The sequence below is a fragment of the Semicossyphus pulcher genome, unplaced genomic scaffold, assembly GCF_022749685.1.
Source record: "Semicossyphus pulcher isolate SPU_LCO1_2020_fin unplaced genomic scaffold, fSemPul1.0.p SCAF_7, whole genome shotgun sequence".
Lineage (NCBI taxonomy): Eukaryota > Metazoa > Chordata > Actinopteri > Labriformes > Labridae > Semicossyphus > Semicossyphus pulcher.
Genome location: NW_027211748.1, coordinates 27,602,710 through 27,621,001, shown reverse-complemented (window position 1 = coordinate 27,621,001; position 18,292 = coordinate 27,602,710). Strand labels below are relative to the sequence as shown.

The 18,292-nt window shown below is 44.5% G+C and overlaps 1 protein-coding gene across 3 annotated transcripts in view; it reads right to left on the bottom strand.

The window, feature by feature from the left end:
• pard3ab (par-3 family cell polarity regulator alpha, b) overlaps positions 1–18,292 on the bottom strand; it is a 269,729-nt gene that overhangs the window by 133,206 nt on the left and 118,231 nt on the right. For all 3 annotated transcript variants that reach the window (XM_069684173.1, XM_069684174.1, XM_069684175.1), the window contains exons 6-8: positions 7,192–7,283; positions 4,261–4,344; positions 1,102–1,227 (exon numbers count right to left, since the gene is read on the bottom strand). In XM_069684173.1, the coding sequence (XP_069540274.1) occupies positions 1,102–1,227; positions 4,261–4,344; positions 7,192–7,283 (302 nt within the window). The remainder of the gene's footprint in view (positions 1–1,101; positions 1,228–4,260; positions 4,345–7,191; positions 7,284–18,292) is intronic.

Here is an 18,292-nt window from a genome sequence, read left to right as displayed (position 1 = left end):
AGGTGAAGCCGCTAAAAGTAAACACTCCGCTGCACCTCTGCTCCGTGAACGGTCCGTTCATGTGGCCACAGCTCCAGGGCGAGGATCCGCTTATAACGGGGACACATTCACTGAAAAGCCGACTCGCGTAACCGAGCGTCTGACTCAAACATCCCGCCGACACGACGGCTGCAGTGTTGCGCGCATGTTTAGAGGCACGTGACACACACAGACTCTGCATGCAGAGCGTCGGGTCTCTCTGTGCTCTGCAGAAGAGATGCTCTGTGTGAGAACAGACTTTTCCTGTCGGTATGGAAAACGTGTACGAACACCTAAACGCTTGTGTTTATCCCGGTATTGATGGCCCATGTCGTGGCAGAACGTGACACCGGTGATGGTGTGAAACCGGTATACCGCCCACCCCTCGAAGCTACCATTCATCATCGTCATAGACATGTATGTACACATGTGTGGCTGCCTCTTTATGTCTGAAAATCACATGAGAAGTACACTGAAGTTGAAAACATACATGCAGTTATTATACATTTATGCAGGTGAAGCATATATCCAACATGTATGCATCACTAGATTTCTTAAACTGTATTCAGCAGGTAACTTTATATATGCAGCATGAAGGCATGCATGCAGCATCTAGAAAGGAAGCAGAGGAGTTAGCAGGTGGGTTCGGTTAGGCATGGTAATGAAAGCAGGAGATCTGAACAGAGCAGAAAAGCAGCGGCTTTGAATGTAAGGAGCCTGATTCACATTCCTTCCACTGGACAGAGAGATAAAGGTGTTACAATAGAAGTCCAGCAGAGCTGTTACTGAAACACAGTGGGAATAAAGGCTGAGAGGATTGCAAGGACAGCTTCAGTGCATTAGGGTGCGACCTACAGGAGTTAAATAGGGAGAGGTTAGCTTAGCACAGTGACGGGCAGCGGAGGAGCCTGTGCACTGGCGGGATTGCAGAGAGGAGCATTAAAAAAAGCATGAGAAGAAAGGATAACAGCTCAAAGAAGGGTTTAGGGCTGAGGGAAAAAGCGGAGGTCCAAAAAGTCAATCACACAGGAAGTCCAGGGACAACCAGAGCTCAGCAGTGGGTCCTGCGAGCTGCTGTCTTACTGTTCAAAGCGGATGTTTCTCAGGTCTCCATTATTGATACGGACGATACAGTCGTTCTCTTGGAAGAGGCTCTGCTGCTCGGCCTTGCCTCCCTTCTCCAGACGCTTGACCAACAAGCCAAGAGTCCTGAAATGTTCAAACGTTTATGTCAACAAGATGCAAGAGGAAGGAGGATTCAATATGGCTGCTTTATAATGGGTGGTGGAGAATACACTTTATTATCTACTTTTTAAATGTCACTGTGACTTTCTTTGAACACAGCTGCACCTTTAATTCTCTACCAAGAATGATACTAAGAGTTGAAGCTCAAAGTTAAACAAATAATCTTCTTATAAAGCTGTTTTTGTCCTCATGGCTCACCTGCCAAATCCCTCAAGGATTATATTTCACCTCAAAGCGTCTTTAAGACCTCTAACATTTGTGTTTCTTTACATCAGCTGCCTTGTTGTCAGCTTTTTAAATAGTGCGCTGCTGAATACAAACACTTCAGTTCCCATGGTCAAAGAATCATTCAGTGTAATGATAACGAAAGCTTTTTCGGGCAGAAAAAAAAGCTTTGCCTAATTGCTGCTTCTGTTTTATCCTGTGGTACTTGATAAGAGTGCAGTCCTGCCATTTGCATCATCGGCGTTCGAACGAGGCGGTCACATTGCATCAGGGTGCTTTAGCGGCTGTGTGGGGGAGGCAACTATTCAAAGAGAATCAACACACTCAAAAACTCCACTGCCACGGTCGATGCTTTGCAGGTGTTAATTGTCTAACCTCTAAGACTCCTGTGTCCCTTTTTCTAAGCAAAAAATAAACAAAGTGCTCTCACAGAGCAGCAGATATTCAGCTACATTAAACCTTGATAGCAGGCGGCTTGAGAGAGGCTGCAGAACTGAGCTGCACCCGTTGTCGCCCTGTAATCCGGTGTGGCAAACTGGCTTATGCCTCCCCGCACAGCCGCAGCGAGAGGCTAACTTCACCTGAAAGGGCGCTCGGTGGATTAAAGATCCAAGCGTGAGGAAGAAAATCAACCGCGGGTAGGAAAGACGGCACAAGCCTAATCGAGTCTTCCTCGGTGTACAGTCTGTGTCCGCGTGTATCGAGGCTTTTTCTGAGGTAGTGTGAGCGAGCGTCGCCTAGGTAAATCGGGTTGATTTTAGGGTTTAATACTTGCCCTCGCCTGAGGCTTATAATTCAATATGAATGGGAATGTGATTACAGAGAGAGGGCAGGAAAGTTCAGGAGTTGAAAAAGTTCAGAGACAATTCCGGCTGATTGAATTTGAGTGACAGCACAATGCGATTTGCCGCAGAGGAGCTACTTCTCTGATGAAAGCTGGGCATCTTAATCTTGGGTCTACGCTGACATTTCCCCAATAAAAGAAAAGTGCATTATAAATGTGCTTTTAGGTTGATTAAGTCTGCCTTGGAGAAAAGTGGTATGATCTTGATTTTCAATAAAGCCCGAGAGTGAGTTTGTAGCCAGTGATCATATTTGTGCGTCTCGGAGTCGTATAGAAAGTTTGAACATTTGTGTGGTTGCAGCTGTGTGCTGTGCTGGAGGCAGAAAGTGAACAGCATTATAAAACAATAAGGCATTAGAGCTACCTAAAACTTTGTTTATAAACCTTTAACAATCTTGGAATAATGAGTAGGACCTCCATGGAAATGTCAGTGCTGAGAACAACGTTTACCACTCAACTAAAGCTCAGCTCTTTACGAGATTCCTGTACCTCTAAAAGGCTGCATGACTTTAATCACAACCTCCTTAAAATTGCCTCTCTGGGTATATTTAAACCAGATGTGAAATTCCTCTAATTCCTTTACAGCTTTGTTCCAACTGTGTGTGTGTGTGTGTCTGAATGTGTTGCAGGTATGTGTAGATTTGTGTGTGTGTGTGCCTTGTGCACTGCTCAACGTATCCTTTGAATCATGTAAAGCTGATGTGACAGCAGCCACAAAGAAATATGACAGTCACCTGCAGACCCTAAACAAGCGTGATTGATCACTGTAAACTGGCAAATGGCTTCATGATGCCGAAGACGAAGCAAACCTGTGTGTGTGGGTGTGTGTGTGTGTGTGTGCGCTCATGTGTGCATGGCATCGAATTTTGTACGAGTGATGAAGTGAATACACATGGGCATCAAAGAGGAATGTGCGGTATCTGTGTGTGTGTGTGTGTGTGTGAGTGTGTGTGTGTGTGTGGGTGATGCAGCACACTTTCCTCCAGAGTTTGTGCAGACCTTAAAAAGACACATTAAGTAAACTGAAGTCATTTTTGCCCAAAGAATCGTTTTTCTGAATCACGTTTGTTTCGTTGTAAAAATTGTATACATATTATAATTTGATTATTTTTCTGAGCCTCTCCTTCCCCCTCAAACGAACAAGCCGTTTTGCCAGTCAGAGGTCAGACCTTAGTCACGATTGGCTGTCAGTATTTGGAGTGACTGCAAAGCCTCTACCGCACATGTGCGATCCCACGTGGGGGAGTGGCCGCACTGCACTGTCACTCCAAAGTTGTAGAAAACATGGCCGCTCTAGGATCGGTTATTCGGCCTTATATGTACGAATGGGAATTGCCAGGAGGTATCGGAATGGGAAGCTGAAATATAGTCGACTTGACTCCAAGCTCGTGCAAGAAGGCAGCCTGAGGTGAACGACGGTGAATGACGATTGGTCGATTTCAGCAAAAGGAAGGTTCTATGTAGAAACCTGCAGCTGTTCTGAACGGCCCATTTCAGAGGCGACCTTTTTAAAAATGACACTCTGGAAAAACACGGAATTATGCAGTTTTCACTTTTTCACTGTGAACGATAAACACCCAAAAATGTGAAACCCTAAATATGAGAATATCCATTCAAAAGATACGGCCCCTTTAAGATGTTTAAAAAGCATTTAACTCTCGGAACACTGACCTCTCATGAGATCATCGTATGAATGATCTTCTAGGTGTAAATAAAAGCTTGTAGCTACGTTCCTTCCAATAATGTCATTATGTTACACTAGCAGTCGTTTATAACATGGTGAGAAGGTTCATGACAAAGGAGATAGCAGAGATCTTATACAGGAAGTGGTTTTATGCACAGTTCTCTTTAAATTAAAATATCAAATAAAAACCATTTCCTTTCCTCCAACCTGTGTCAACAGCACGCTCTGCTCTGGATATTTTTACCTGCGGTCCCTGCCACTGAAAGGCACCACGTGGATCCCCAGGGGCCCACCGTCGTTTGACACCTCCACCAGTTTGACTATGTCTCTGGGGGTGGGGGACGGTGACAGATGGAAGATGGAGAGGACGGGTGGATGGGTGCGGAGGAAAGGGTGTGGAGAGGGGTGACACCATGTGGGGAAGAAACAAAACAGGAAATGAGGTGAGGATAAAAGAAAACAACAGAGTGGGAGAAATATAAAACAGAAAATAAGAAGGTGTTGCAGGAGACTGACAAAAAAGACAATAAAATAGAGCAATCCAAATAAATCAAACACAGGTAAGGGATAACAAGGAATACTGAAGGATTACACTTCACTCAGACACACAAGTTAGACTTAAATCAATCTACAAAAGGTGACATGAGGGACTGACGACCTGGAATTAACTGCAAAATGCTGCAGTTTACTTACATTTTTGGTGACAGGAAACTAATACAATCCTACAATGCTTGAGTCTACATGATAAGTGATCAAGATAAGTGTGTAACTGTCCTACATTGATTTATTTCTTCTAAAAGTAACTTTCTTAGAGCATGTGTGATGTTACTGGAAATCTACACCGACGCCATAGCGTCCGAGTAACGTGCGCGACACGTAAGCGTCATGGCAGCTTCTATTTTGCAATCTTCACCGGCTGCGACTACAGCAAAGATGAGACTCCTTCACAAACATGCCGGAGACAGGGTTAGTAAACAGTGAAGATGTTACGATGGTTAGGTCTTTATTGTATCTATTACTCATTCAGTCTGTTCATCAAACTCGGCGCCTCCAAATTTGGAACGATGTTCGAGTGCTGCTCGGACGGAGACGGGAGGAATTTGTAGCCGAGATAACAAGGAGTTGCAGAAGTTACTGACGGAGCATAGCATCGCGCCTGAAATGGGGCGGAGATTAGCGCGTCGACAGGGGTTTTGTGTTCCCATCAATGCCGATCGGAGCCGAGGTGATAACTACCCGGGTCTACTGCAGAAGACCTATGTCTTAATGCCGATTGTAACCTTTCCCACTAAGCAAAAAACCTGTGTGTTAGCGGGTGTTAGCAGGTTTTTTAACCAGTGGGAAAGCGGCTAAAGTTAGCCAATGGTACTTGCGATTCCTGGCCATGAATAGGGGCGGCAGTGACGCCAAAAAGTGTGCAGTCTGCCGGAAAAAGAAGAAGACAACTTTGCGAACCGACTTGTAGACTTATTTCTCAGTTGTGAATTAATTCTGTTTTTATGTAGGATGTTGAATCAAATGAGAATGAATTAATAGGATTGGTTTACCCAAGTGTTGAGGAAAATGTACATATTCATTACTCTTTCAAATTAATGTCTCCTGCTCATCTAGCCGATCAATAACTTCAACAGGAAACTGAAATCAAAGTCGGCCAAAATGAAGAGATCACATTGGGTTCGTTGGTTGTGCACACAGCAGTCAGTGGCTTTCTACGCTTCACTGACGCGCAGCAGCAGGGAGAAATAGACTCAACGCGTAAAACGAACGGAGCAGCAGAAAATTACTCGCAAATTACGCCGGCCTCCCGCGCTGCGTAAGCGGCTGGTGGAGATCGCAGCACTGAATAACAGTGGAGCGGTTCTGTCCCGGCACACGCCTGACAAAAATATGCTTCAAATACGTCGCCTGTGTAGATTCCTAGTTATTCAACCTATGTGAGTTCCATCCAGTCCAACCTCACTATGCTGGTTTTGGCTAGTATTACTGAGCTGTGATTGGCTACAACAGCCGGTCTAAAGACCACGCTGTTTGTGTCCCGATCGGTACCAAAGATTATCACTGAGAAAATGTTCTAACCCACTCCATGTTCTTCTCCTAAACCGTACTAAGTGGTTTAGGGGAACAAAACTCAAGCTTCATCTCCTACAGAGACGCATTGTGAATTAAGCCCGAGGCTGTATATGATTATATTGCATTTCTAAGGATCACTGTCCTCGTTGACATCCTTTCATCATTTAAAAGCACAAAACAGTTAAAGCGATTTGTTTTTCTGGGGCAGCGTTCCTCACCTGTTAGTCTGCTGGGCTGTAAAACATCTCTACACAGGCCTTTTTTACAAGATGCCAAATCTAATCCACTCACAGCTTTGATACAATGACTATGATTAGCTCGGGGAAAATGGGCCCCTTGTTGACAACTAAGAGGCGAGAGAGGCCCGAGTCTGTGGGAAATCATAGGAATGATAACAATACCATACCTGCATATTAAACTGGAAGCATGCAACAGAGCAAAAATAACAAAACAAAACACAGTTGTTAATAACAGGAGCTGAATGGGTTAGTGCGTGGGAGAGCTCGGATGGCGAGACGAGGATCATTTTGCTCTCACAAAAGAGAATTATGTAAATCAGGAAGCAGGGCTGAAATGAGATTTTCGACAAACAAACCTGGATTGCAATAAAGTACCTGCTGGTCTACCTCTAAAGTGTTCATGTGTGTAATTATGCAGAGAAAGGGAGGACGGGGCGGATTTTACCGGGGCAATTTTAAAGGAAAATCCACTTTCAGGCAACTTCTCAAAGTTTGGGCAATCATTCCTACAGGTAATAAGTCTTCCCTGAGATCTGGGAACACAGACACACCACTACCTGAGCAAGATTTATATGTTGGGTCCAATTTTATCATTACTTTAAAGATGACCTAAACAAAAGGACCTGAGTTGTAACAACCCAAAATTGTCTTTAAGGGACTTGAAAGTGTGGTGACGTCAAACACAAGCAAACACTGACACTGTGAATGAGCAGATTAGAGTCATTTTTCCTACAGAGGTTGTGCTGTCCCGAACACTGGAGTATAACCGCCACGTGATGTCATGCCGATGACAGTTAGTGATTACGTTTCAGCAGGAGTGTGAGGATACAGAGGACAGGAAAGGAGGAAACTGAGCCACGACTTACTCGAGTGACCTCACAGGGGTGTGGTCCATGCAGGAGTCAGCTCGACCAACCGGCTCGATCCGGCCGTTTTCTTCTTCTCTGGCGTCTTCCTCCTGAAACAAAGCACAAAGAAGAAGTGAGATCATAAACTAAATGATAAAAACACATAGTGATGACTGGGTGTTCGTGCACGACGACAAAGAATAAGTTGTTTTCTTTGCTGGAAAACAAAGTCGATCAGTCAACACATCCCTGGTTCACAAGAAACATGTGACAGAATACTCAATATGTTATCCTGATGGTCCCCATGTTCACTTTGATGCTCATGGTCTGTCAGCTGGCTCACATCAAGTTGAGCCCTGTCTAATCATCTTGCAGTCACCACCCTAAAGACTTCCCCGAATGACAGGAACTTCCACAGCTGTGATGTCACACAGCTCCTCTTAGATGTTGTCAAACGACCCAGTTACACCAAACTGACGTCTATGAAGTAGTTGTGACAAGGTTGACTGTTGAGTCTCTTCAGGTCCACTGTGTCTGGGCCGAGTAGTTGCACTTAAACAGCCAATTAGAACGTGTCTTTTGGAGGAGGAAATAACTCTCCATTCCAGCAGGTGGTGTTCGTCTGCATTCATCACTCAAAAGACAAAACCCAGAGGACTGCGCTTGCTTACATTTCTCTTCTTGTGCAATAGTTTGTTAGCTAAACAGCCAATCAGTTAAATCTGTCAATAACAGGCACCACCTCTGGCTGACATGTGCAATCAAACAACAAAGCTGTTGACGAAGGCTGACGAGTGCCGTCTAAGGCCGCCGATTACTGACTGCTTGACGACTAAAGATGACCGAATGTCGACCCTGGTAGCCCAACGTGCTCGTCTTTCCATTGACAGCTTTGTGAGTCTTCCAAGGTGTGAACCAATCGTACACTACGACAATAAAAATTCCCCAAGTCAGCACAATCAAGCAATGATGTGGTTGATTTTGTGCAGCTGCTCCAGGCAGGATTTCCCCACATTGTTTCTTTAGTCCCTAAAAATACGTCCGAGTGGCTGACCTGATGAAGCCGAGATGAGCAGATCGGAGGAGGTCTTCCATCGGTACAAAAATACATTCCCTTCAAAAACTCTTGTGCCTTTAAAATTACATTGTCATTGTTCTCCTCTTATATTTACTCTGGACACTTGGTGCATGTCTGTTAGAATGCTGAAGCTGAGAAACAAACATACACACACACTCTCACACACACACACAGAGACATGGCAGTGAGAGCAAAGAGGAGAAAAATGAGAAGCAGAGAAAGAAGGTCATTAAAATTTCAGGGCGACACCGGAGAGGAGCGACGAGCCAGCAGCAGAAGCAGCAGAAGCAGCGCAGGCCTCCCCGGCAACCAGGCCGCCTCATCAGTATGAAAATGAGCCTGCCGTTACCGTGGCTGCCGTACAGTTGCCATGACACACTAGTCGCCTGGAGGACGCACAGCTACAGGACAGCATGAGTGCGTACATGCGTGAGAACTATAAATCCTGCTGCCCTTGTCTCTCAATTTAGAACCTGCTAGCTTAAAGTGCAGACTGTCCTTAGCAAGCCTTACGAGCAGCTTACACAGATCTTGTTCATGTCATTACCTATGTTAGAAGTATGTTTGTAGATTGAAGCCATAGAAAGCTACGACTGTGAAGGTTTTTCAAAGACTTAAAGCTTCCTTTTAGAGTCGACAGGTTCTCTCAAACAAGACTAAATGTGCTCAAAATTGCCTCAGTGTGGAAGAAGACCACATAAGACCATAAAAAAGACATTTCTCGGATCAGCAGAAAGCACCACCGTATTCTAAGACTTTTAACAGCACCATAAAAGGCTTCAAGAAAGTGAAATTATGACGACTTTCCCTTCTTAAAATGGTCAAAATAGTATTCCACAGTAGTGTAAAAGCCTATAATTTATCTATTTGTACTGTTGGAAGCATCTTCTGTTTAAAATATGAAGGAGCCTCACACACAAGACCAAATCACAGACATTTTATAACACTTATTGGGCTGTGCAAAGGAAAAATAACTAAAGACGCCCAACAAACACATCCAAGACTATTCAATATTTATCAGGAGACGAGGAAGTGAGGCAGCCGGCCTTCAGAGAGGGAGAGGAGGGGAGCTATCTGAGGAGGAGTAAATGAGATCGACATTCATCACAGCACACGCAGGCCCTTTATTTCAATATGCACCATCTCTGAGGAATCTGGCTGCACGCTGACAATTCTATTCTACGGGCAGAAAGAAAATGTGTGTGCATGTGTGCGTGTGTCAGCACGCAAGACGGGAGAGGAAGAATGAAAAGATAATAAAGGGAAAAGGTGAAGCAGGCGATGGAGATGGAAGTAAAATCACAGAGACGCCATTATCAACAGAGTGGGCTGTAAAGAATGTGTGTACAGTGTAATATCTTCATTTAAAGCAGTACAAAAGGCCAGTGTTATTATAAACCTTCATCTGCTGCAGTGCTTTTCTTTTCCCTTCCCCACACGCCCTGACAGAAGAACATAACGGAACGGTAGGGAAATAAAGACTCGTGTAGTAGCTGTACTGCAGCTTTGGATCATATTACATGATCTTTATCAGCAGATGGAGGTGCTCATTTGGCACATGTGTCTGAGCAGAGGTGCTTAAGTTCCCCAAAAACAAACTCTATAAAGCCAACACGAAAACAAGATTGACTAATCTGTGCTTCAATCCGAAGCATCAGAAAAGCACAAAACGGGCCTCGTTGTGAGAAACTGCCGTTTTCAAGGTCGAGACTGAAGTTTGAACCTGAGCTGATGGAAACGATTTTTCAGTCTGCCTTTCATTCTTTCCACCATCTGCTCCGACTAAAGGTTACAGGTCCATTTGCTCGGGAAAAATGACAGTCTGCTCCTGTTTGTGGTATAAAGGAATCACGGTCTGAACAAAAACAAGTGTGGCTGGGCTGTAGGTGGTGGACAATGTCCCTGTTTGTTTACAGAACACTGAACCTGTAGCTGTAAAGCAGACGAAAGCCTGGTGATAGAAGAGTAAGCGTAATTTATTCATGGTAATATGTTTGCAACATGGTCTGTTATTAGGAGGAGGAGGAGGAGGAGGAGGAGGAGAAGAAGGGGTAGTAATAGAAGAAGAAGAAGAGGTAGTAGTAGTAGAAGAAGAAGAGGTAGTAGTAGTAGAAGAAGAAGAGGTAGTAGTAGCAGAAGAAGAAGTAGTAGTAGCAGAAGGAGGAGGAGGAGGAGGAGGAGGAGGAGGAGGAGGAGGAGGAGGAGGAGGGGTAGTAGTAGTAGAGGAAGGAGGAGGAGGAGGAGAAGAAGGAGGAGAGGAAGAGGAGGAGAGGGAGAAGAAGAACAAGAACAAGAGGTAGTAGTAGAAGAAGAAGACGAAGAAGGAGTAGAGTAGCAGAAGAAGGAGGAGGAGGGGGAGAAGAAAGACAAGAACAAGAGGTAGTAGTAGCAGAAGAAGAAGGAGGAGGAGGAGAGGGAGAAGAAGAATAACAATAAGAAGAAGGAGAAGCAGAAGAAGAAGAAGAAGAAGAAGGAGGAAGAGGAGAAGAAGAAGGAAAAGAAGATCAGACCAGAAGAACGAAGAGAGAAAGAAGAAAATCAGAACAAAAGAAGAGAAAGAAAGAGAAGAAAAGAAAAACAGGACAGAGAGAGAAAATAAGGAAACAATGCAGAATATAATAAGGAGGAAAACAGAACATGTTCCCAGACAGACATTAGCAAAAACTTGCGCTGACTGCAGCAGTTTGATTGACAGATGAACCAATCAGCTCTTATTTCCCCCTTCACAGTCCAGCAGCAGACACTCCTTCCCCACACTTTTCCCAACCACACCATCAAGACTTCGCCCATTCCCGGTCCTGGGTGTGGGCCGGGCGAGCCGACAGACAGATAGCCGCATTAATAATTCAGGCCTGAGCTGGGGGGTTAATGGCTGGCAGGCAGACGGGCGGGCAGGCAGGTACGAGCCGCCGATGTGTTTTCCAGCCGAGTCATTGTTTGTTTCCTGGATGTGGAGAAGGAGAGGCAGGCGGGCAGTTTTCAGGCCTGGGGGCTCATTAAAGATTAATGGGAGAATCCATTGGGGCCTGTCCTTTCTATCTCTCAGACTAAATGAAGTGGTCTGCGCCCAGTGTGTATATGTGTGTGTGTGTGTGTGTACGTATAGGAGAGAGAGTGAGTGGAGTAATGCTGCACTTTAATGAAGTGCTGCCCGCTCCCCCTTTCCTGCTACTTTGACCACGCTGTCACTTACAAACTGATGTGGATGCATGCATGCAGACAGAGATGGAGAGGAAGGAGACTTATTTTCAGGAACGGAGATCAGCTTTCTAGAGTTCCTGCCGATGCTCTCGAGACAAAATGCTAATATTTTCATGTTAAATAAATCTTGAATGAGACGGTTGGAGAGAAAAAGCTACAGCATCGCAAACGGCTCCGATCATCTCTTTGAATCACGATGATCTTTTAAAACCTAAATCTTCTTAAATACGAACGACCACTTGTCCAGAAAGTTTATTATCATTAGGTTTGATGCTGAGGCTGCTCGTCTCCAGACTGACAACCTCTGGTGAGTGAAAACGAACGCAACAGTGAGAAAAAAACGCTGAAACGCCGTCGAGTCGGCTGCTGACAACGCCAATAACATCAAGCCAGAGTTCAAATAAGCACCAATGCATAAAATGATACGTCTCACAGCGTGTAGCATTTCACAACAACAGAAGAACATAATGAGCAAAGTAGGATCACAGGGTGTAAACTGGCAGATACTCAAGTTTAAAGTTTAATCTGGTGGAATGTGAGGATGGCTTTCACCTTAAATCAGGACATTTATATCAGAGCATGCAGGCTGGTATAAGCACAGCTGTGCATCAACCCTCCATACTTCTTGGGTATCGACAGCTAAAGAATATTTAGCCAGATGTGCAGTCGTGTTCACTTTCTCTTTGATCAGGTTGTTTTAGCAACATCCTGCCCAACTTTTGAGTGTTCCCCGACTTTTAGAGTTTATTTATTTATTTATTTGGCTTTTGTCTTTATTCAATAGCAGAGAAAAATCTGTTTCATAGGATAGAAAAAAATCTGTCAAAATTGCAAGTAAACTCCCACACAGTGTCCAACGTACAGTGTGCCACTATATAACAAGGTCGAGCACCGAAACGTTGCAAGCAAATAAATGTATTTTCTGCAAGTTGGACAGTGTGCAGGAGTTTATTTGCAATTTTGACAGCCTTTATTCAGTCGGACAGCTGAAGAGAGACAGGAAAGGTGGGGAGTAGAGAGTGGGAACTGGAGTGGAGCCTACGATCAGTATGTCGGGGTACATTGGGCACCTGCTCTACGAACTGAGCTAAACCAGCACCCCAACTCTAATACCGCTTTCCCAACAAAATTAGCACGTTGACGCAGGTTTTTCCAACCTGGGAAGACCCGCCGATTGTCTCTTTTCCCATTGCCAGTGAAGTATACTCCTGTCAGTCTCTTTTCTGCTGCGTCTACGTCTGACGTCACAAACACGCCGGAGACAGGGTTAGTAACCAGTGAAGACGTAACGGTGGTTAGGTCTTTGCTGTATCTATTACTCATTCAGTCTGTTTATCAAACTCGGCACCGACAAATTCGGAATGATGTTTGAGCGCTGCTCGGACGGAGACAGGCGGAATTTTTAGCTGAGATGATGAGGAGTCGCAGAAGTTACCGACAGAGCACAGCATCACGGGAAACGGGAGGAGATGAGCGTGTCGACACGGGTTTTGAGTTTCTATCAATGCCGATGGGAGCCGAAGCAATAATTGCCCCGGATCTACTGCAGAGTCATTTGACCCGTGTCTGAATGCCTGAATTGTAACCTTTCCCACTAAGCAAAAAAGCCGGGTGTTAGCGGGACCAGTGGGAAAGCAGCTTAAGAGTTCAAATGCAAGCAACTCTAATTTATGTTTTCCTTTTAATTAGCACCAGCCACAGTGGACCCTATAAGTATGAAATTGTGAGCAAAAACACAACTTTTGCATGTGCACAATCCAAAAGACTTCACATATATACGCGCTCATTCCTTTCTCACTGGAAATTGCACAGGCCATGAGGACAAAAAACACATGTTTACCACAGACACGCACACACACAGAGGCACGCAAGCTCAGACATCCATCACTGCTAACCGGTATCTGTTCTCTCTCCAGCGGAGCTCCATATGTCCACGACCGGATGAAACACAGAACCAGAGACTATAAATTAGCCCTAAACTCTAACCTCTAACCTGGAGGCTACTTCGCACCATCTGGCTCGGAGTTTCAAACAGAGAGAGCTAGATGTAAGATGAAGAGTCCAACTTATGTTCCAATCCACACCATCGTCATACAGAAATGTCCGTGACCAAACATGCTTCTGAAGCTCACCACAGGTGTTCTAAGATTGACCTTTATCTGGGTATTTCACTGCACAGGAATATATCGGTGACTTGCCCCGCCAAAATAAAGCAAAATGATTTTAGTACTTCAAAGAAAAAGCAGCACAAAGACGGAAAAAGACCAGTGATGCAAAAATAGCTTCTGGGTCAGTGAGTGTGTGACCTGCACATTTCTTGGGATTTGAGACAACACACACACACACACACACACACACACACACACACACACACACACACACACACACACACAGCTCCAGGTGCGCCCGTCTCACAGACAGCCTATCTTCAGATTTCCACCTAAACACTCGCTGAAAGCACTCAGAGGCTTCACTGCAGCACGCCTGAGCAGACACAGACACATTTCATTGTGTCAGAGGATGTAATGATCAAACATCAGTGTACACCACCTTCTATGTCTTATTTACGGGGTCAGTCGCCGAGGTCAGAGATTGTGGCTGCTGATGCTGGTGTAGGATGTCAGGCTGATAACCAGCTGTGACGGCTGTCAGTGTTATTGGTGTAATTTAGCTGAATTGTTGTGCAGAGTTTTTCAAAAAAAAGAGCTTTCCAGTCTCAAATGTCTCGACTTCTGCTTAAGTTTACTGCCTGCAAAGTGTGGGTGATGAACAGAATGAGTTGTGGTGACTTTCTTAGCATCAAATAAACTTGATGCCCTTGATAAAGTCTATGCCGCAGTGCACAACACAGTCCAATCTGTCATGACGCAGAGACGCTTGATTAATGTCGACGCTCAGCTCAGCGCGAGACCACAATGCATCATTAAAAGCAAGCTTTCAATTACAGATCCCCGCGCTAATTCAATTAGTCTCCTTTGAAGACACTTTGATAATGGGATCCAGACGGAGAGACGGCGTCGTCAATAACTCGAGGATTCATTGAGCTAAGGAGACGTTATCGGAGTTTATATCATCCTGGCTGCCATTTGTTTGTGTGTGTTTGGTTTGGTGTTAGGGCCACGCAGAAAACAGAGAGACAGCAGGAGGAAAGGGCTCGTCTCTGCACGCAGGTGACTTTGAAAGAGAAGGTATTATCTAAACTTAAGTGTAAGCCTGTGTATCTGGTTGCGTCATGCAAAACATGTCAGTTCTTGAGATCCTCTGTACGTATACACATGCACGTGTCTTTAGTGGTAGATACAAATTATTATTGCAGGATCTTATTCTATGTTCGAAAACATATTTCAATATTTTCAATGTAAAAGTGTTTTTGACATTCATCCTCCAGAAAGTTTATCGAATTTGTTTAGCATCACATTTCGTGGAATGTTTCGCCACATATGTTAGATATATGTACACATAGAAATCATGGCCAAAGTATTTGGACATCTTTATTAAAAATACAACATTTCCAAATGGTCTTTGGCTCCTTTTCATGGTTAAGCCACTGTGTTGCAATTAAGTGAAAGGTTATACAAAAGCATACCACTTATACAGTATTTAAAGTAATAATCTCGAAGGTTTTCATCTAAATAAATGTTAAGTGTTCATCTATCGCCGAATGAGGCAACACAATGGTGATTGAGCCTATGGCCCACTGATGAAAGCCTTTGCATTTGCAGTATTACAGACTGGGTGTCTGTGGCAACGTTCGCGGACAAAATCACAAGCGGCGCCCAGTTAGTGACGCGTTTTCCATCAGCCAGCAGTGGTTGGTCTGCCAGAGAGGGTAGGCGGAGCTAAGCGGCTGCTGTGTTGCGAGTAAACAGTAATCTACTATGGCTGAACAAACAAAGACAAGATGGATGACTACAGATACAACTTCAACAAGAAGTGAAAATCCAAAGAAAAAGAAACAAACTCGACGCTCAGATGAAGCAAACAGTCTGAAAAGGAAAGCGACCGTCAGCCAGGAAAATCAAGAGTTACAACCGGAGCCAACCGTGGACGTCACACATGCAGCACTGTCTGGATATCTGGGATCCTGCAATTACCGTTTATCACCACATGTGTCACCAAAGAGAACAAAACTGAGATCTTCAAGAGTACAACTTTAACATGCCGTGTTTCCCATTACATTAGACTTACAACATAGAAATCATGGGCAAAGTATAACAACATCTTTAGTAACAACATCATACTTGTGTACTGGGACTACTTTTCATGGTTTAGGCCACTGTGTTGCAATGAAGACATGAAATGTTATACAAAAGCATACCAATTATATTTAAGACAACACTGCTCCTTAATTTGTTTGTCTATAGATTTGGGGTTCAGTTACCAATATCACATGACAATGTCTCTGTGGGTAGAACCAGGCCTATGAGGAAGCTGTTTCCAGTTTGGTGCGGAAGAGCTTAAACCTAAACCCCATCCAACATATAAGGCATGAACAGGAATGCAGATTGCAAGCAGGACTTACTCAGTCAACATCACTGTTCAACATGTCATGCTCTTGAGGCTGAGAGATCAAATCATTCAGAGGAGAGGCTGTTATAGCAGCAGATTATACACGGTATCCTATACAGGGGAAATATGTCAACATGTTATATTCCCTTCCCTCAGTCAAGTTTAGTGTGCAGATATCCTGTTTTTTTCCCAGCTGTGTCTGCGTACCTCACAGAAGCACCGCAGGCAGAAACACTAACTGCATGTTAAAAATGAGACTTCTGCCACATCCTAAATTACCGCAGTGCTGCTGAAGCAATTCACCAAATACAACTGCAATTTTAACGATCCAATTCATTCAGAATGGATCGGGTTGATGGAGGGAGACTGAAACAGCGGAATATGCACTGCAATTTTCTCAGAAATTACAGACAATGGAGGACTTGTCAGGAATCTAAGCAATTTAAAAACTCACATTACAGGATGTGATGTCCCCTGAGAGCTCGCTCAGTGTCGCTCAAAATGTTATCGCAGAACGTGTGAATGGCAGCTGTTTTTGACATGTTGGGGTGCATTTGATTCAGCAGACGAGGAAAGGCATACTTTATGATTCTTTCCTATATTTAATGAAAGTATATCCTCGATTTAAAAATACTCAAATCAGTGAGACGAGCTTTAGAAAGTATTTCTCCTGAGAGAGCAGCGGAGATGGGAGTGGTGGGACGGAGACATGAAAGAGTGGAGAACACAAAAGAACAGGTAGACAGAAAGAGATCGCCTCAAAGAGAATGACAGAGCGGCAGACAGTGAGACGGACAGAGGCACATCACGCAGGGGAACAGAAAGTCATGACTGAGCTCGTTCAAAGGACAACAACGCTTTGAGAACTCCCATGTGGAAACCTGAGGGGATTCTGGGACGCGCTGACATTTAAAACTCTGGTTTTTGGTTACCACAGGAAAAAAGTTTCTGTTTAAAAATTTAACTTAAATTCCCAAAAGTTCTCCCAATTATTGTGCTCTCATGATACTACATCTTGCGGTCCTACTGTCTAAATATCCTCCTTTAACCCCGCCGAGGCCCTCTCAGGCTGTCTGGCATTCCAGCGGAGTGGATGGATTATTTAGACAGTAATCAGCCGGAGTCGGGCTGAACGTTGACGTAGGCCTCCGTCCAACACACACTGACAGAGTCGGCTTGACTTGGCTCCTCCTGACATTGTCAAACATGACACAGGTGGAGGGAGACAGTGCGTGTGTGTGGGAGTAGGACAGTACGAGTACAGGAGGGTGAGCTGGATGGAAAAGAAGGAGGGAGAGGAAAGTTTGCAAAAACATGTGCATGTGTATTTACAGCATATGCAACCCATATGGGAGACGGATCTCTGTGTCAACTGGGATGGATGAAGCATGCACACACAAACACACACACACACACACACTGCTAAGATAGCGAACTCATTTCTGCATAGAAAGCAGAAACAGCGAGTGGGACCCATATTTGTTAGGTGACAAATTAAAGGCAAAAGCAACAGAGGGTGTTATAGGAAGGTGTGAGGCCATCATGAGCCTCCAGAACAGCTTCACTGCTCTTTGTTATTGATTCTGTGCAACAGCACTCCTCATTGTGTTACACACAAGTTTGCTAGTTCAGCTTTAAAACAGCCAAACATGATTCAGAAGGGATAATGTTGCTGTTTTCCAAGCTGCAGGCTGAACGAATGAAAGATCTCAGTTTTGTTCTCTTTGGCGGCACCTGTGGCGATAAACGGTAATTGCGGGAGCAAACTTCCCAGATATCCAGACAGTGCTGCATGTGTGACGTCCACGGTCGGCTCCGGTTGTAACTCTTGATTTTCCTGGCTGACGGTCGCTTTCCTTTTCAGACTGTTTGCTTCATCTGAACGTCGAGTTTGTTTCTTTTTCTTTGGATTTTCACTTCTTGTTGAAGTTGTATCTGTAGTCATCCATCTTTTCTTTGTTTGTTCAGCCATAGTAGATTACTGTTTACTCGCAACACTTACGAAGAGCGGAAAAGCAGCCGCTTAGCTCCGCCTACCCTCTCTGGCAGACCAACCACTGCTGGGTGATGGAAAACGCGTCACTAACTGGGCGCTGCTTGGGATTTTGTCCGCGAAAGTCGCCACAGACACCCAGTCTGTAATACTGCAAATGCAAAGGCTTTCATCAGTGGGCCATAGGCTCAATCACCATTGTGTTACCTCATCACTATCACTTTAAATATAGTCCCGCGTCACTTTGGATTTCCACTACCCACTGGCCACCTTTTGACATGGTGGATGATAGAAATACTGTTAAAAGGAGCTGAAAGCACATTTACTTTTTCTCATGT